We start from the raw sequence: 20258 nt of genomic DNA, 5'->3' as shown, positions 1-20258 counted from the left end.
TATCACTTCCTTATCTCAAACCAACTCTATAAGATTTCCCTGCAAATGACGACGAACACAGCTCTGATCTTCTATGGGTTCATTGGATGAAACTTTGTTTTTACCGGTTTTTATCATTATCCACTCTACTAGCCGATGACGTAAAAGCGTTATCGATCAGTCGTAAGTAAAGTTTTAATCGGTCTTTTTCGGAATAAAAATATCGGATGAATCAGTGGCTTCAAAAATAAAGGATTTTAAGTTTCAAATAAGGAGAAATATTTCATTTCAGTTTCTTCGCTGCTGGCTTTATTTGAACCATTCAAAATATTTAACTGAGTTCACACTGTTCTATCTAGAAACTATTTTGAGTGGATCTGCTATCTGTATTAAATTTTGATGGATAGTTAAAACTAATGTAGAATTTTCAACAACACGAAATGAAATTAAATGGTCATGCGAGCGAGCTTTACTACCGTAATCCAACTCTAATCTACCTGCTAAGATGTATTTTTGTCTCCACACCCGCCACGATTAAATAATTCAATGTTCGGTTTTCAGGCACATGTCATTAAATAATTTCAGAATGGTAAAACTGGCCAAATGATATTACAAAAACAAAGTAAACTCCGCAGGAAACAATTGATGCAGGTTGTGACCATCCCTACAAACTCTGCCCACCCATGAGACTAGAATCTGCAAATTTTGAAAAAGACTGACTCGAAAAAGGTTAACTGTCAGACATTACGAAAATGTTAAATACTACTGCCCTCAGTTTCAGGAGGTTCAGCTCTTCCTCACCTTTCCAATGGTCTAAGAATGGTTTCGGTAACTTCAAATTTTACATTGTTGTTGTTTTTAGCTACATTGTTCAAATCTACAAAATAAGGACTACGGTATGCGCTGAGAAACGCAACGACAGAAGTCAATTGTCTACTTTTTAAGGGTAATAGAAGATATCGATTTGTTGAAGGTGTGGAAAGGGAATAACGAAGAATGCAATATTAAGATGCAAAGAAATGTGTGGAATTTGTAGAAGTAGTATATGAAACTCATAATTATTAAATTATGAAGAAGGGATGCATTATGAGTTAGTCTACAACAGCAATTCTCCTATTCATTGTATTCAAAATGTTCCAATCATTCATTAAGTTCGATATATGGAGGTGTACGTATGGCAGTTTCATTCGTATCACTGTTTGCCGATTCTGATAGTTCTTCTCGACACATATCCTCAAGATCCGTAATGGACCATTTTGAGGGCTGTACTCGTACCTCTCTTCCCATTGTACAGCTAGAAACCTAAAGTGAATAATTTAAAGCACTTTAGTTTCAAATTCAAAATCTCTCAGGCGGTAATTAACTGTTTTTACAAAATCCAACTGAGGAAAACTTACAAAGTTACCAGATCATCACTGGACAGAGCGAGCAATTAAGACAAGCGAAATATGAAAAGATACTTATGTAGATTAATGGAAGCTATACTGTACGAGTAGTACAGCTGAGTAGTGTGTAAATAAAATGGAACGGCTTTTTTGCATTTTCATCATATTCTAGGAAATTTGTAATCAGATGATGTATTTGTACTAGGACTGGACTATAATGAAAGACACGATAATTCGAATAATTTTCCATAAAATTTTGGGATAATTTCTCCAAAAAAATTAAAGAGGAAAAGAATTAGATTAGTCAGCAGTTAATCTAATTTGAACGTTGCTATTGTTGCATTTAATAAAGAATCTCTTCTTTTGTCTTGAAAATCCACGAAATTTAATTCATCACCTCAAAGTTTTTATCAAAAAACAAAAAACATACTCTACCTTTTCAAGATTTTTGAATGCCATATTACCAAGTTGTGTTGCACGAATGCTAGGAGAAGCGGCTCGTTGAACTGGGTCATCTAGAGCGTACAATACTTTAGGCATCTCAATTGTATCTGTTATCGATGTATAGACTTCATCACGAAGAATAAATGATCTTCTGAAATTAAAGAAATAAAATAATTCATGTTCTTTTCTCTTTACTACCTGAAAATATCTAATTTGTAGTGAAATTCCTTAAAAGACAAACGTACTGATATGACTATAAAATCCTTACTGCTTTCAAATTTTACTTTCAAATTTTTTAAAATAGCTGTTATATATTTCAAATTCCTTAACCCGCGCAAATTTTCAAAACTAGACTTTAGACTTTAAACGAGTACTTTCTTAAATTTCACAAAGCAATGCATAATGTTTACATGCTTATAATGTGCTAAGAGCAAATTGACTAATTACCGATGTGCTGTCTTGATGTGACCAATAAAGATACTATTTTCAAAAAATTTCAGGAAATTTGATAGGTTTTTAGTTTACCTCTTCGTAATTTGATAAATGTTACGCGCTTCTGGAAGCTTATATGTATAGCGCATGCATTCTTCATCATCACTGCTACTAATGTTTGCATACTTTCCAACTGATTCTCTTTTTTCTGCTAAAATTTTCTTTCGCATAACGCTTAAATTCTTCTTTCTAATTGCTTCTGTGTTACTTGGTAAATTATTATAATTTGCTTCTTTGTCAGCTGAGCTTTGTAATAGTTTGAGCATCGCTTGCTGATTCGTCTCAATGATATAGAGTTTCGATTCTATTTCTCGGAGAAACGATTTGATACTGCAATCTTCATTTACCATGTCATTTAGCTGAGCTTGCAAGCTACCAGTTCTGAAATGTACCCACATGAAATCCTTGTTATTTACCATTTTCTCAAAAATTTAAGGATTTTTTTGTTTGGTGGTTCTTCCACAGAAGCTTTAACTCATTATTGCTGCTATAATTGGAAAACCATGTGCGACAGATGGTAGGAAGCTACCATAGAGGTATCAAATAATTTTGTTTAGCTCATGTTAATTTCACCTCATTTTTTTTTGTTCAAGAACAGAAAAATAATTTACCTTTCTGCAGCTGTTTTTAACTCATAATCGACCTGCAATGGTTGTGAAAGACTCTTCTTCCTTGACAAATCATCCATGCAATCTTCTTCAAAATCGCGCAATAAACGTAACTCGTCATCGTTTAAACTTAGCTCTAAAAAACAGTGTTTGCATGAAAAAAGATTTTCAATTTTTAAAACAAAAAATTTTCCTACTTACTCATTGAAAAATCGAAGAATCCTCCCCGTTTGCTAATCCCTTGTCCTCTTCGTCCACTTTTTTTGCGTAACTATAAATAGAATGTTTTAAATCAAGAGGAAATAATACCAAAAAACATAAGAAAACAAATATATGGATATAGTCAATTTTTATTTTGAAGAATGATTTTTTCCATTTTTTCAGATATAACAAGATAAAAACTTGGATAGTAGTGTTTTCAAAAAGGCGTATGACTTATATGGAAATTATTAGATGAGAATTTTTCTAACTTTCCAGAAATATTTAAACAAGATCATCAGATGCGATATCGGTGTAAAAGGCGGCGGAAAAAAAGGTGTATTTTCGTACTCCATAACTTGTTCGTAACGCTGGAAGAGCCAAACTTGCTGTGCAATGGCATTTGTCTCATTGAAGATATTGCTGAAGCGATTTTCAAACTAATTCGTGACTATCGAATCCATTAAGAAGAATTTTAAACTGAAGTTAAATTTTGATGCAATGTTGTACAATGCTTTTCAGATCCATTTTCTCGAGTCTTTGCACTGCACGCATCAAAAAATTCATTAGCTGTAATTCCTTACTTGAAAATAGCGATTAGCATGTTGATCAAAAGAATATTTGCCACTAAAAGGAAGATGGTCATCAGAATTGGCGGTATCCATCCACCAGGAACGCAGTTAATACCTGACAACGAAGTATACTTACAAAATACCTCCCCTAACAGTTCAAACTGACACTTTTAGCAAACATGCTTAAGAAGAGATACAGTCACAAATAGCATTCATTACCTTCATATATTTTCCTGTTTTATTTTCGGGGATACGGCAAGTCTCCAACATGTCTAGTTTTGAAAGACTGCGAAATCAGTTAGTGTAATAATTTTGGTACTGAAAGTAAGAATCTCCTCCTACCTTGATAGAAAAAGACTGGTAACTGGAATAGTTTATAAAATTTACCTTCGTCTCCGCAGGTATCAATTTCTCCTGCATATACTTCACCATACAGCATGAAATACGGTTTGTAAAAAATATTCCTTATCAAGAGCCATTGCCATTTTTCGTGAGGATAAGTGATTGCTTGTCGTGATATTCCGAAAGACATCAGTGTCACCAACAACAGAGCCAGAATATACATCATGTTTACAATCTAAGATAAACAACCTACACTTGGAAACAAAAATGCAAAAACCCTATATTCAACTTTCGAAAATTAGCTAACAATGCGCAAACTGAAAAAAAAAAAGTGATATACGTTATCAAAGTGGGAAAATGAGAAAACTTAATTTGCAAATCTGTCACAAATTTCCTCAAGTGACATTATCAATACTCAAAAAGATATAGCTAAATTTATTTGAATCTCTCTACCGCCCGAATAAATGTTATTTTTACGGAAAGAGAAAAATGTTATCATTCAATTACTAAACAGGTTATTTCCTATCTATTTCAGAATTATCTTCAAAAAAGTTTACCATCTTTCCTGTCATCTGTATGTATGGTCCTAGCCTTGGATGAACACCCATGAAATCCAGAAGTTTAATGTACCAAAACACAATATTGCATGATAAAATGATTCGTCCGTATGAATGACGTGTCAGGTGATTACACCGAAACGCAAAACCAATAAAGAATGTTATAATAGCTAAGCAAGTCAAGTAATTCCAACAGCGATCAAAATAGACACGTATTTTCTCGAGAATGGTACTTGCTTCCTGTACCAGCAACTAAAATTCAAAGAAAAAGAAATAAAAGGAAGCAAAATTACTCATGGCAATACTACTGATTAAATGAAAGAAAGCATATGTAAACAATAATACTGTACTATTTTATTTTTTGTGTTACCAAAATATCTTCTAAGTAGCAGAGAAAAAATAAATCAATAACTATATGTGTACATGAGTATTTAAAAGTTACTTTTCGAAAATGTTCCATAACAAAAGCGACAACATATGCAAGAAGAAACCATTCCACTTGAGTTGGCTTTACTGGGAATTCAATCAGTATTACGTATGTGTAGACGCTCAGAAATACGAAATAACTTGCAAGCCATATCCAGAAAGTAGTAATCGGAGCAGAATAGAAAATACTAAATTTAGTCGTCCACGATGTTTTTCGTGTCATCTGTAAAAAAAAAATTTTTTTCGCACACGGACAGACATTAAGAATGAGAAAGAGTGTCCAGTACGATGCTTTGTAAGTTTTCATTTCAAAAAGAAAAAAAAGTGTGGGAGAGTTAATGTGAGACATAACCTTTAAATATAACAACAATTAATTATGATAACCTTCTCTATCTATAAACATAGTTTTCTTTATTAATTTTAAAGCTGTCTTCTAACTTATAAAAATGAAATTTGAGGAACTGTCAATGATAATGTAATAGCCTTCTGATCTGGATGGCACCTAGTGACTTTGTAATTTGACTACAATTAAATGGAAAGGTACCTCTTCAACCTCTTGCAAACTTGTGCCAACTGGTTTTCGCGGGTCTATAGCTCCTGATTTGACCCGTAAAGTTTCTTCGATTAAGTTGGCTGTCTCGAAAAAATTTGTCATACGTTGCGAGAATGTGGATGTCTTGTATCTGGTTTTCCGTCTTATTTTTAAGTGCTAAAACTACTGAAAGTTAGGAATTTTAAAAAAGCATACAACCTGTGTAAAGTAGGAAAAAAGACATACTTCTGAAGTATGAAACGATGAAGAAGCACTATTCTCACTATGATCATCTTTCTCCTGCAAGATAATTAATTAATAATTGATATACTAGAAAGCCTTTAACCAATAAGCAGGTATTACTAAAATTGGTTGACAAAAATGGTCGAATGAGAATTCTTACGTTATTGAATTCATTCCCTTCGATCACAAACGAATGTCGTGTGAAAGAATCCATTCGACGATTAGAAATTCGTGCTTTCACATCCAGCAATAAAATGCTAGGAGGAAAAGCCAGTGCTAAAATTACTTTTAAGTTTGAATAGCTGGAAGAAATAGTTGATAATTTCACAAAAAGTACCTTTTGATGCCAAGACCACCATGCCATAAGTCAGCCAGCAAAATTTGACAGCTAAAATGAATTTTTTGCTGAAACAAAAGCTTTAGAAAAAACCTCAATTTTAAGAGTTAAATTTTTTGCAGATGTTACAAATATGACTCAGACAATAAGTATATCAAATTTAAGCAGCAATTACTGTCACATGTTTATGAAGCAGTAAACAATATTGCAACCAATTCAATTAAGAATATGCCTTAAGTTTTCCTTTTCTGAGATTAATTTTAGTTCATCTAGTCTATTTTTCTAATGTTTGTATTTGAAAAAGAGTCTACTAATAATAGCGAATGAATTTTGGAAGAATTAGAAAAGTTTAATTGAAGACCGTAATGTTCGATTAATCAGTCACTTCAAGATAAGTAAATATTCACCATGGGTGAGCCAAGAATCTTCGATGATTCGCAATAACAGCCAACGATAGACAAGTATGATGTCCCCAATTAGGTAATTCAGCTGTTAGCAATCGAAGAGTTCCTGCATCATCTTGCAAGTGACAATGATTGAGCAAACTTAAGCTTTCTCTTTTGAACTCCCTGCAAAGTAAGAATTTGAAGAACTCGTTCAATTTCAGAACCGGAATAATTCATGAGAGTTACACCCATAGTTCCTTCACTGGAAATGCACAGTTCATCTATAGGCTAATACTAATTCACTGTGACTGCAACTGTCAAACTATCAAATTAAATATTGCTATTCTAAAAAAATTCAATGAAATTAAAGCTGTTCAAATTAGCAAAATGCATAATACATCCACCACATATTTTTTTGAGTGGATAATTTTTACTTCTAAAAAAATAAAAGAGCAAACTCTGCAAACTCCCGAAGTTCATTGGATACTTCAACTTCGATGTATTCATCTGCAGCCTCCTTGCTCATACTTTTGTAAAGCCTTATAGCAGCCAATGCTTTGGCCATAGCTTCTTCACCATACATCCACATGCAACGTGCCATCTCCTGTCGACGTGACAGGACTGCCCATAACATTAAATCATTGAATGGGAATTGAAAATCATCATCTGCCAATAAGAGAATGAATGTTAATATGAGCGCTTATTTGCGAAAACGGTTAGCATATTTTAAAAACTACTATCTTGGTCAGTTAAGCCCATTCATTTCAGATTTTTTTTCAGCTTGGTGAAATGAGCTGCTATTCCGACAATTCTTGCAACCTCATTTGTGTGAAACTCATTTCCATAACAAACAATGAGAATATAACAAACAATTCTTCTCACCCTCTTTGTTTTCCCTTCGCAATCTTTTCCTCATATTACTTCTGGCTTCCTGAACAAGTAATAGTAAATCAAAGTTTCCTCGCGATTTAAAATAGTTAAAAATATCAAAAGTTTTTTGAAGCATCAATTTAAATAATGACCAAATAAACTACATGTCCTTAAGAGAGTCCCTGAGATTCAAGCTCTCTATTTGCAGACTAGGACGTATACAAATTTGTGAGTGTTAAAATTCGTAAATCTCTTTATGAAAGTTGCAGTACTTCTCGATTCTGCGTTCTCTACTACTCAAAAGTTTCAAGATGATACGAAGCCTGAATTTCACTAAATGAAAATTCAGAAGATGCTTGTGTGAAATCAAAATAAAACATTACACCAGCTATTTTTCTTGTTTTCGAATACGTAGCACAAAGACTTCGGAAACTTGGAATTCTAGAAATCTGAAAAGATGCAAATTCGTTTTTTTTTTATTTAATTAAGGAAACATTCATTCTCATATATACTCTATTTATTACTCACCAGCGCTTTCTTCCTGCATTTTTCGTATTTATTTTTGAATTTTCTGGATGTGTACGAACATCTGTAAGCGTTTCCCATCAGTCGCTCGATAACAACTCCAATTTTTGGCAATGTAATTCGGCCATCAATTATCGACATGTTATCGTTGATTAGAGGTAGAATTGAATCTTGTTCCTGAGCATAAATCAATGACCCATAATGTGATAAAAAAATTTTCCTTTGTTATTTCTAAATAGTAGTAACTTACATTAAAAATGATAAGCAAATAAAATTTAAGTCATTATTTAAAATTATATTTCCAACTACATAATTAAGTCAACTGATATCTAAAGTGGTGTGAAAAATCGAAGGAACTGAAAAGTAAAATTAAAATAGAAGCTAATAATAACCATATTAAATAGAAGGATTAAATAGAAGCTAATAACCATATTATAAAGCTGTTCCAATCGACTGATTGTCAGAAATTTCTTCATCGAAACTCCATTTTCCAATAAAAGTTTAACGAAATCGACGCGATCCAATACCAACGCTTCCATCATTGCATTATATAATAGATGTGGATTCCAGTTTAGATTGGCCAAGAAGATATCTGAGCGTGCAATGTCCACTCGATTCCATACAAGGGTTAACGCAAGCTAAAAATTAGTTATTTTAAAGCCATTTTGATCGAATTGCTTCAAGATTTCGCTTATCAAAAAACAATTTTGAAAATAATTATCCATTCAACTTATCACACGGTTGAAAATTAATACTAACTAGATGTTTTTAGAAATTCCATATGTAGTATTGGTCAACTTCAGTAACAATAGTACCTGGTCAGCTGCTGAAAGATTTTGTCCCTTCAATATAGCACTCAGAATGGCGTGATCAACGTCTTGCTTCTTGTTTCCACTCAAACGAAAAACTGTCAACTGTAAAAGACAAGAAAAAACAAATTGGAAATAAAATGAATGATTAGAAACAGAAAGCCATTTAAATACAATCAATGTACCAAATCACGATGTTTGGCGCAACACAATATTTCTTCAAGAATTTGTTCTGCCGGTGTTGTACTGTAACGAAATACCGAGGCAACCAGAGTGAGAAGTTGCACACGAATTTCTCGCGGCAAATTCCTGAAAATTCATGTGATCTAAGCTGTTACAGCTTTTATCTAACTATTAGCATTTCATGTTCCGAATATTTTTTTTCCTAAAATATGTCGAAAACACTGTACAAAGTAAAGAAGGTGAAGATAAATTTAGCGCATGACGACAAGTCATTAAAATTCATTTCTTGCAAATCATTCGTTGCAACATTTCTTTCACTAGTCGTTTAGTTTTATTTCGTTATAAGAGAAAAAGTAAGTATATACCGAAATTTCAAAAGTTCATGAATAATAATCGTTTATGAATGTGTTGTCAGATTTTGAATCTCAGCTCAGTTAGCTTATCAGTGGACCATAATAAAAGTTCAATGTTTCGTCATGAAGTTATTAGTACTAGGCCAAATAATAATTAACCCATTCTCCTGAACATGTTGACGTGCAAATGCAATGAGATCTGAAGCTCTTCCACTACCATCACAAACGATCACCGGAACTGGAGGTTGACTGAAATCTTGAAAATTAAACGAGTCATGCAATCCAGTCATCAAACCATCTACGATACGCTTTTTAGAAACAACGTACTTGGCTAAATATTGAAGTATTGCTCGGATAGTGCAAGTGCCACCTTCCAACACCACGCAAACGACAGGTACATGTCGTGTCCCCAAACCAATTGTTTGTTTTCGAGCTATGAATTCTTCAAAACGTTTTCGCAATATGATATCAGCGCCGTATCTGTGTCCAAGATTTGTTAAAGACTGAATTATCATGCTTCATTCACATAGATGCAAAAAATATACAGCAAATCGACATGAACAATAAACTTTTAATGCACTACCTTCCATTTGTCCCATTATCCACAAGTAAGAAATACGAATGTCGATCATTCAACGTTGCATATTTACTTTTGGAAGAAAAGGAATGTGGGTCGTAGGATACAACGATATCTTTGCCGATTAATTTTTCATGTCGTTTCAATAAACCCCAAGGGGCAATTCCTATTGTAACTACTTTTGATCGCATCCTAAAAATTTGATAATGACTCTCAGACAGAAAGGATGGAAGCTCATGAAAAAGTAAATTGTGAGAAGTGATTTAACGTATCATATTAAATAAATATATTTTAATCAGCAAATCAGCTTCCCTTCAAACTACTGAAAATTAAACAGATAAGGAAAATACCTTGCTGATATGCCAGCTTCATCGAGGGCAGTAGCGACATGTCGTACCACTCCGGCATCTATTCCGGCAGTTATAATCCAAGCTCCCGTTGTTTGTGCCGCTTTCAGCATTCCTTTCCGAAATACTTGACCGAGTTTCTCTTGCACTCTTCGAAATTAATAACTTCCAAGTTTTTTGTAATAAAAATTAAGAGTTTTACGTTATTCAACTGAATTCGAAAAAGCAAAATAATGAAAGAATACTCGAAATTGGTGATGCCACCATGAACTGTGATAACAAGACGAGGCGGGTCCAGTCCCCAGATTTTTTCCATCAGATACATGATGTCAGAAGGATCTGAATCGTAGCCCAAACGAACATAATGCGCTTTGTGTGCATGAGCACCACCCTATAAGCTCAAAATATTTAGAGGGATATTAAGACACATAAGGATAATGGCATTGGGATAACATGGAAAAGGTCTGATGAGATTAGGAAAGAATGATACCCATGCCAAATTTAAAATTTCATGAAATTTCACAAAACATATATTTGTCTAAAAGAATACCGAAAATTCCAAAGTTCCAAAGGCATCTGTGTGAGCGGTTTTTGTATGCTCGGTAATACTCCAACGTACTGGTTGACTTGATGATCGCACTGCTGCTTCATCGTTCATCATTGTTGCTCTAAACTGTGATATTACTGCCAGGCTATGCGCATTCAGAGACAGTCCACAACCGCATCTGAAATATTATCATTTTTTTTTTCAAAATAATTTAAAAGTAAAAAAGTAATTTAACCATTAAAAAATACTTTGCACAATGCACTGATAATTTTAGAGTCCAATAAAAGGTGCCATAATCCTAAAATGATTTGGTCAACAATGTCATATCATTAGGGAAGTTTGGGATTCCCAATTATTCTTTTATCTTTTAAATTTGTTTGTAATTAAAAAGTCCAATATTTCAGTGATTTTTTTTTTTATTAACAGCAATCATTAGTATACTTTTATTGATTTTCAGTAGTCGAATGCGATGCCATCGCTATTATGTCTTTTGATCTGGCCGAATGTACAATATTTCGCCTTAGGTATCAATCATGATTCCAAAATTTCTGTTTATGCTATTTCAATAAATGAAATGTATTGGTAAGAGGATTAATTAATGAGTAAAACAAGGAATCACTAATTCCTATTACTGATCAACTCTTGAAGCAATGCTAGAACATCGAGAACAATTCATAACTTTCTCAGGGACTTTTATCATTCTCAATCGATCGACACTATGCAGCTCCCACAAACTCCCGTTATCCTTGCAACACAAAACTATCACAATTTTCATACTGTAAAAATGAAATGTTTCAAACAATTATTTACTTGTTCGTCCCAAAAGTTGGAATGTATCTGATGCATTCGCGTTTCAGAAAGACCTGTTCAATCCAAGGTCCCTTCAATTTTTCGGTCTGAAAAAACGTATGAAAAAAAAATTAACTTTACAAATTTGTCATCCACATCTTTCCATAGAAAAATAATCATATCTGTTACTGAGTGATTCCTTTAAAAGTATAATAATAAATTCAATATGATGATCTCAGACAAGGATGAGAATGATAGTTTGGATTTCTTGTAATTTGATAATTCAAAGTCCATCCGAAAAAACGAAGATAACATAGAAAAGTTATTCTAGGTGACCTTATTCTTATATATCACAAGATTATTTAATAATATGCTACTAATCTGTTTTTTTTTTTTTATTTTGAGAACACAAAAATCATATGATAAAAAAGAATTGATTTCCTCAAATTTCTCAAAAAATCAAGTTAAAAAAATTTTCGAAATCATTTTAGATTTTTGGTATTAAACTTATTATTAAATATATATTAAAACATATAACAAACAAATATTTAAACACATATTAAAAAAACTTACTAATGCATGCATAAAAAGTTCAGGTCGATCGAATAGCTTAGAGGATCGTTTTTGTTTGATGTTTTCCACAGTATGATAATTATTTGGAACATTAACTAAGGAATAAAATTGTTGTCCACTTAAAGAATTACGTGGCGCTGTACAGCGGAAAGAATTTACTGAACTATTCCTGCAAATTAATTTAGAAATTTCCATTTAAAATCATTTCGAAATTTCAAATGGCATAATAAAACCAGCATTATTTAAATAAGTACCATTTAAATAAGTATTTTTAACCTAATTTCACATATTAATTGAGTTTTAAAATTTTTAAGAGGCAAGAAAGGTATTTATTTCACTTAAAAATAATCACTTAACTTTGCACTGTAATAACAAACCTTCGAAAATTGCTGGTGTTGAAATCATCATTTGAATCATCAGGTGGCGAAATAAATTCAGCGTTGGTTATCGAAGCACAATCTTGCATTTATCTTGAAAAATGTTCCTTAAAAGTTTTTGCTTGAAAAAAGGAAGTGAAGAAAAAATTAGAGAGTAAGGTAAGGCATGCAGTACTCCAGTTTTATCAAAGCAAGAAGGAAAAGATGAAATTTTTGTCTTCGATAAAACATTCACAATTGATAATAAAAACGCACTTAATTTTACTCTCCCATCCACTAATTAGTCATTATGTAAACGTTCATTTAGAGTACAGTGAAGTTATCAAAAGACAGATACCACAAACATCTGAAAGCAACAGCATATTGCTGCCCATTCTGTTATCAAACCTTTCCGAGAAAAACCTGTTTCCAACAATTTCATCGATTCTATCCTTCGTTTATCATCTCTCTTCTTCTTCAATACTTCATTTTTTGATGAAAATTAAGTGACAAAAGAATTGCTACCAAACGGGAACAGTGACATATAAATACTCTTCTTTTTTAAATAGTGAATGAAATGAAAGGTATAGAAAAATAAAGAGGTAGTAAATACTGATGGATGCAATAACTGTACAAATAAATCAAAAAACATTCAAATTATTAATTGCGCACAATTCATGGAAAAAAGTGCAGTTACATTCCAAATCATCCACCACTTTTGCAAACATATAAATTCATGGTACGTTGTATGAATTGTTTTTATTTCTCAAAGGCATCACTTTTCATTTCTCTCAGCTGATGGATCAACAACAATTAGGAATACACAGAATTTACAAACTTTTCATTTCGATACATAATGAGTTCCGTAGATGTTTTTGTTGGAAACGTTATTTGTTGTTTCCGAATGAAGTCAGTACTTTTTAGAAATTATTCCCAATTTAGTTTTCATAATGTTTGGTAAGTTATCGTAAAGTCAATGATGATACAAATAAAAGAAATTTCTTTTTTTTTAGGAATCTATATATTCAACTAATCTCCAATTTTTGTTCTTTATTATTGCTATCATAATAGAAATTTTTCAAACCATTGCTTTGATCACATTCCATCTATAATAGCAACATCAAAAGAAAGAAATTAAGAATTTAGAAAAAACAGAAAAGAAATCTCCAATGCTTATTATCATTAGTAATGATGCCTGAACGGTCACAATCTTTCATTTCGATTTCATTAGTTTAGTTAATGCTACCTTCGCTGATTTACAATGCTGGAAAATACTGAGAAATTAAAGAAATAATGATAATATCAAATTAAATTTGGACTTACTTGTATTTTCAGTCCTTTTACTCTTCCCCACTGGAATTTATGTTCAATTCGAATTTCATCTCTGATCTTTTTTATGATTAGAAATTGAAAGTAAATACTTGTCGAGTTGACGAGATTGAATCGATCACAGCGCTAGTGTCCATTGGAATCATTAAATTCCCCCCTGACATCTTTCATGTTATTGGTATTATTCGAAAGCTTTTTATAGTACACAGTTTTCAGAGCATTCGTCGATTTTATCTTGTTTCACTACTCCAACCAGCAATTTATTTCTCAGAAATTTATAATGCCATTGATATTTTCCAGCCGTTCAAGGATAATTCCAGATGACAAATACTAGCTACTAGCTTTTATTTGAAATTATGAAATATTAATTACACCTTCAAAAGAATAAATGATTTGAATTTTATAAAGATAGTCTTAAATATTTTTGATAAAATGAAATACGGAGATTTCGTGAAGAATCAAATAACAGCATTTTTCAAATTTTGTAATGCAAGTTTAAATGGTTTAGAGCAATTGTTCGAGTATTGGGTTCTACTTTTTTTAGAACAATAGCTTTCCTGAAATCCAAAATTTAAAAAAAAAAAATTAAGGCAAGTCATCTCGAATATGCATTTATAAACCCAGTACACTGACAGGGGGATTTTCGCCTATATACTATACTAGTAAGTTGATGATTACCACGATTTCTCTCTTTCAGTATATAAAGAACTGAAATGTCTAAAAATGTGACATGCAAATCGTCACCAGCTTCTACAAACAGCCTACACGATACTCCGATATCCAGATGTAACGACTTCACAAAAGTCCGCTTGTTGTCTAACATCACACAAACAACATAATGCTGACTTTGACACACCAACTGTGGAGAAAAGTTAAGTCAAGAGATGCAGATGCTATGTATCATTCCCTTCACTGGCATTGGCATTCAATTTTTACTTGCTTTGAACTGTGTCAGTTAACCGACAACTACTTAAACTTATCAGTCTAAAATGGTCATAATGGATGTGAAACATTTCAAAAGTATTTGCAGGAAATATACGGTTTTACTTTATTCAATTTACAAAAGGATATAAAATTTTGTTATTCAAAAGCGCATCAAGAAACAAGTAGAAAGAAGGAAGCTTCCAACGCTTTTCTTTCTAATACAGACAAAAAAGTAGAAAAGTATATAGACGACACACAAGTAAATAAGGGATTTGAGACTGAAGTCTTTCCTTTTCTCCCATGAAGTCGGAACTTTCTCTATTTTAATACTTCTAAACAATTCTATCGATGTGGAAATAAGTCTAGCTTGGACATAATTGGACCGATCAACCCGCTAAAACTCCGTTAGCCAATCCAAACAAACTAACCAAAAAGTCATTGATTTTTTTGTAACAAAAAAAGTTCACAAATGACAACGATGAAAAGAAAAAGGAAAAATACAAAACATGATGCACGACAAAAGCTTGCGAATAAATGTAAAACTATGAACCAGAAGTGGGCAACCATATCTTTAATTCGTAAAAGTGATTGCTGTTTCAAAGCAGCAAGACCACAAATGAGCGTTATTTCAAAGCAGCAAGACTACGAACAGGAAATGAGGAGACGAAGGTAAAAGAAATTCCAGAAATACTGAAGATCAAAAATTTATGAAGGAATTCATACGAAAAGAATATTAATAAACTTTCTACTCCTTTTAGGAAGATAGTTTGTAAAAACATATTTCAATAGAATAAAAAATCCCGTAAAAAGCAAAATAAAATTTGGAACAGGGAATAAATGGAAGTGATGAATTCCAAATAAGAGGGCTAGATATGGATGCAATTAAATAATCCGCCTAAGAATACAGGAAAAATTTTTGAGCTTTTCATAAATTCATATCGAGTTGCAAATGACAACAATCTCTGGCATCTGCTATTTTGAGCATCGGATAAATATTTTCAGCAGTGATTCATCATTTACATGTTTTAAAAACAGATCTTTTGGAAACTTTCACATCCTAACATGAATTTTCGTCTTGAATTTCATCCCACCACTTCTGACCATAAAAAGGTTTTTTTACGTAAAACACGTAAAAACTAACTTCTTAAAATTATATCCATATTTTCTATTATGCTTTTAAACTTCGAAAAAGCTTATAAAAAGCAAAATGAGACATGAAAATGATACAGTACAGCAACGGCCGAAATCAACAAGGACGAAACATTGAGCTTTAATAGAAAAAGAGATTTTTTTTTGTTGTAATAGCCAAAAATCATTATTACATCTCAATTACGTCAAACAATTACACATTCAGAGAACAATTATATGCAATGTCCTTCTTTCGCGTTCATATGGTTGAATTAATGGTAAAAGCAGAAAGGTATGAAACACTTAATGAAATATTATATTAACTGTTTACCAAAAGAAAATGCTTATGAAGAATAAATTAACAGCATGACAATCTACCTATTGCTACATTATTCTGTGGTTCTGCGGGCCGTATTGTTGGTTGCTTCATTCCTTCGTTTTTAATTGGCATCTAAAAAACATTAAAAGTATTATACAACACAACTTTAAAAAATGTATAAATCAATATATGTTACGTAAAGTCAACTAAATAATAACTGCTCGAATCTCTTTAAATCTCGGAGACATTAATAAAGTATTTGTCAGAAATTTCCTCCATCTCTAATTCTGGTTGTTCAAAATGGATACTAACTAGCGAATTTAATTGTATTCTTGCTTTCCTCATCAATTTAATTCCTAAATGCTTACATCTACCTATAACAGCAACCTACCTGCTGTTACATTTTGCATTATTGCATGCAGTAATTTGATTCTCAATGCGCGGAAATCAGAACGCCAGTGACAATATTAAGCAAAGTAGGATACGTGTTAAGAGAAAGAATGCTTCGTGTGCCTTAGTCATGGCTGTTTTCAGTAGAATAAAGTGCTGTTCATATAATTAGTAAGATATAATTCCTAAATACTTAAACAGCCAAAAACACTAACTTTATCAAGAATAGCTTCGGCAAGATCATAGAATGCTTTGTCAATCTGTATATTTGCCTTAGCAGATGTTTCCAGAAACCTAATACCGTGATCGTTGGCTATTTTCTCGCCTCTTTCACGAGATACTACTCGCCGCTCAGCCATATCGCACTTATTACCCAGCAACATTTTTTCCACATCTTCTGACGCATGCTAAAATAAATTACAAAAAAATAAAAAAAAAAGACTCTAATTTAACATTCGATAATAGAAACATACTACTTCCTTCATACATTGTTATAAGACTAAAGAAGGTTCATGAACACAACTTTCTAAGCTCTAAGCTTGGAATTTCACTTATATCTACAAACCCTAAAAAAATTATGTTCCAAGCTTGCTTAAAACAAGTCCAGAATAAAGAAAACCAAATATGAAGTCAATTCCTCTCAACACGAAATATTCTCTTGAGTCTAAAAGAAAGCTTCGCAGATGAATCCTTTTAACATGAATATCCTTGCTGGTCTCACAAATTTATGATGTATATATTAAAGAAGTGTGTCATCTAAAAGAGATCTCCGTCACTCAGAAAAAAAAAAAACATAAATACCTCATCAATATTTCTTAACCATTTAGCAATGTTGTCGAAGCTTTTCGCGTTAGTTATATCATAAACTAACATGATACCCATCGCACCTCGGTAATATGATGTAGTTATGGTGTGAAATCGCTCCTGTCCTGCAGTATCCCTATAAAGTGATCACTAAATAGATATAGAAATGAACATATACATATCTACAAAGTATATCTATAAAGCGGATGTCCAACTTTAAACTGCTATGTAATACATATAGAAGAATTAATAAGAAAGCTCCAGTAATTGCTAGTACGTTTAATCAAGAATACAATATATAGCGATCTAGAAACTACGGAATGTCATGTGCCCAATATCTATAAGTTCTGTTTTCGGAAGAAATATTAACTGAGATCAATCGATGGAAAGTTGCAAAACTTTGGTTTAAATCAATATTATAACATATTACGGAGATGATCTAATAGAGGATGTTAAAGATTTACCAAATCTGCAGTTTAATCTTCTTTCCTTTTAGCTCTATTGTCTTAATTTTGAAGTCGATCCCTGAAAGTTAAAACTATTTATAAATCATTAAATCTTCTAGCGGCTACAATGGATTAACTAAGCCAATTTAACACAACCTGGCCTTGAAATAGTCAACATTAACTGGACATCTATCACTTGAACACTTTAATTTCAAAGTAATAGATTAACCAATTTAATCATGAAGCAACCAAGCTAACTTAAAAATTTACAAAACGTTGATTCGGTACTCTTCGTGCCGAATTAACGTCTTGAAAGAAAAAACCAACCTATAGTAGAAATGAAAGTAGTGTTGAAAGCATCATCACTAAACCTATACAAAATGCATGTTTTTCCAACACCACTGTCACCAATAAGCAATAATTTGAATAATAAGTCATACTGCTTTTTTGCCATTATTACCACCTGCAATTAACAAAAGTTTTCGACTTCTGGAAACATCTATAAATTATAGTAATTAACGATTGTCTATTGTGTATTGTAGCAGAAGATGTGAAACTACGCAGCGAAATACTAGTATTTCTAAAAAGAATGCATAAAAACTCATTGATTCTCAACCTTCAATGTCATAACCAGCCACATGAACCTCCACATTAGATAAGGTTCTTCTCTAGCCATTTCGGTGTACTTCTTCAAAACAAAATTTGAATCATTAACTGTTTATTTATTATGAACACAATAAAACTATACTTCCTAAGTTCACTTCAATCACAGCAAAAGTGCGGAAAAACCACAACTAATATCCTCTGTAATTCCATTTTTCAAAATTAAATTTTATGGGAAAGAAACTATGAAGAAGCAAAGATTGCTTTAAGAAGGCGCAAACTGAGAAATACAGTAACATGAGTTCCTATATACAATACCACCATGAATAGCCGCGTATCTTTTCATTGATAAATCGAGCAGCATAATTCTTCAGTTGGTCTATTGTTGTGAATGGACAGTGAGAACACCTAAATTCTTTGAGAAACTTAATTTTGTTTGTTTTACAAGAGATACACTGTAGGCACAAAGCAGAATTAGTATTGAATGATTAATCACCGGGAACAGTTTATATTCTTACCTCTATAAATAGAAAATAATTGTTAAGCTTGCAAAGATGAATCATCACTGTGAAAACCTGAGATTTCGCGGTTGGCCGAAATTCTTCCCAACAGACTTCACAATTTTATAAGTCAATGAATTCTACGAGGACGAAATCTCTTCCTTTCAAAAAAATGGAATACGTGGTCGACAATAGCCACTTGCTTTGCTTTAAACTTTAAAAGTCTGGGTTGACCCTGGAGAAGAGTTCTCTGCAAACGTCACTCTAATTTAATGTTCAACCGATAGGAGGAAATATTCTTGCTTAGCAGTCATCCCTGTCAGTCAGTAGTAGAGTTATTCTTGTCCGAGGAGGGCAAATGACCCGTCATCCATAGAAGTAGTAGTAATGAATACTACTACCACAATCTCAAATCGAAAACATAAAGTGCATGCACATCATATATGCACTGCACACACAGTGATGCACGCACTTGTTACAGTCATGCAAGCAAGTAACACACACACATGTTCAGCCATGCGCGCACCTGCGTGAATATGTGCACAGATGTACAACGCAGGAGCACAAGAAATACATTTGCGGGAGGGGGTAGTAATCAATAAGAGGTGTGGTGATGTGGTAAGCAGGATGCCACCATTGGATGGAAGCTGTGACAAAGCGAACAGACATGCAGGAATAGCGACAGAAGATGCGACGATCTCGCTCCATCGAGATATAATATAATATAAGCCAATCCCAGCAGCAGTAGTCATTTACGCTGGGAAGCGTAACTGTCTGGGGAAGAGGGTAAAAGACTTTGTCCAAAACATTTCGTGGAGCTACTCTATAGTCCAGATCTCAGCAACTTCATTTCTCTATAATGGCACCATTGTCATCATATTAAGCAACCATATTATCATCCTCACCATCACGATTAACATTGTCTAGAACTGCTATGATGCATTTCTGAATCGCTTTAACAATTAATTCTCTTGTCGCTTATCTTTCATCAGTTAGACCTTTTAGAATTAATGGGATAACAGGATAAGAGGTGCAAGTGAACGGATTGAGGTATAACATACTGCCGAATATATTCTCGGACAGATGTTACCGACCTGTACTTTGGCTGCAGTGTGATTACGAGACACTTAAGCTGGTGAGCCCTACGTCGAAGTTGTCATCGAATTGTGGTAGTAGCGAGCAAATGTTAGTATCTAGAAGTTAATATAAAATGCATGAATGAATATCATTCCCAACATATTAAAGAGAAGTCAAGGAATGATGATACTAGTCAAGGAATGGAATGATGATAATTTATTCAGTGTTCTGTCAGTATCAATGAATTCTTTATGGCAGTCGACTCAATCACGTCATTACTGCTTCATGAAATGAAATAAAATCTCACC

General features: G+C 32.9%; 2 protein-coding genes across 3 annotated transcripts; both read right to left on the bottom strand.

Annotated features, from left to right (window-relative positions):
* Positions 1 to 1119: 1119 nt before the first annotated feature.
* Bma-gtl-2 (Uncharacterized protein) lies at positions 1120 to 12540 on the bottom strand (the record flags this gene model as incomplete). The annotated part of the gene is made up of 31 exons (XM_043080430.1): positions 1120 to 1281; positions 1800 to 1959; positions 2334 to 2681; positions 2912 to 3044; positions 3110 to 3179; positions 3379 to 3529; positions 3691 to 3793; positions 4066 to 4255; positions 4578 to 4829; positions 5020 to 5226; positions 5548 to 5712; positions 5782 to 5835; positions 5939 to 6080; positions 6116 to 6166; positions 6523 to 6684; positions 6960 to 7167; positions 7384 to 7432; positions 7755 to 7820; positions 7900 to 8073; positions 8325 to 8534; positions 8712 to 8810; positions 8891 to 9014; positions 9401 to 9490; positions 9569 to 9721; positions 9825 to 10010; positions 10169 to 10315; positions 10411 to 10556; positions 10716 to 10890; positions 11523 to 11608; positions 12075 to 12243; positions 12452 to 12540. The coding sequence occupies 31 exons, from the start codon at positions 12538 to 12540 to the stop codon at positions 1120 to 1122; spliced, it is 4521 nt and encodes a 1506-aa protein (XP_042936364.1).
* Positions 12541 to 16169: 3629 nt separating this feature from the next.
* Positions 16170 to 18446, bottom strand: Bma-rab-10 (Uncharacterized protein; the record flags this gene model as incomplete). 2 transcript variants are annotated; one of them, XM_001901195.2, is made up of 6 exons in its annotated part: positions 16170 to 16262; positions 16736 to 16927; positions 17322 to 17460; positions 17789 to 17849; positions 18098 to 18233; positions 18387 to 18446. In XM_001901195.2, 6 exons carry the CDS (start codon positions 18444 to 18446, stop codon positions 16170 to 16172), a joined length of 681 nt encoding a protein of 226 aa, XP_001901230.1. The 2 variants fall into 2 exon arrangements, with proteins under 2 accessions (XP_001901230.1, XP_042936363.1); XM_043080429.1 differs by lacking the exon at positions 18387 to 18446 and having other exon boundaries at positions 18098 to 18224.
* Between the last annotated feature and the right edge of the window lie 1812 nt (positions 18447 to 20258).

The sequence above is a fragment of the Brugia malayi genome (assembly GCF_000002995.4).
Source record: "Brugia malayi strain FR3 genome assembly, contig: Bm_v4_Chr3_scaffold_001, whole genome shotgun sequence".
NCBI classification, from domain to species: Eukaryota; Metazoa; Nematoda; class Chromadorea; order Rhabditida; family Onchocercidae; genus Brugia; species Brugia malayi.
Note: the sequence above shows the minus strand (reverse complement) of the source record. Positions and strands in the feature narration are given on the sequence as shown.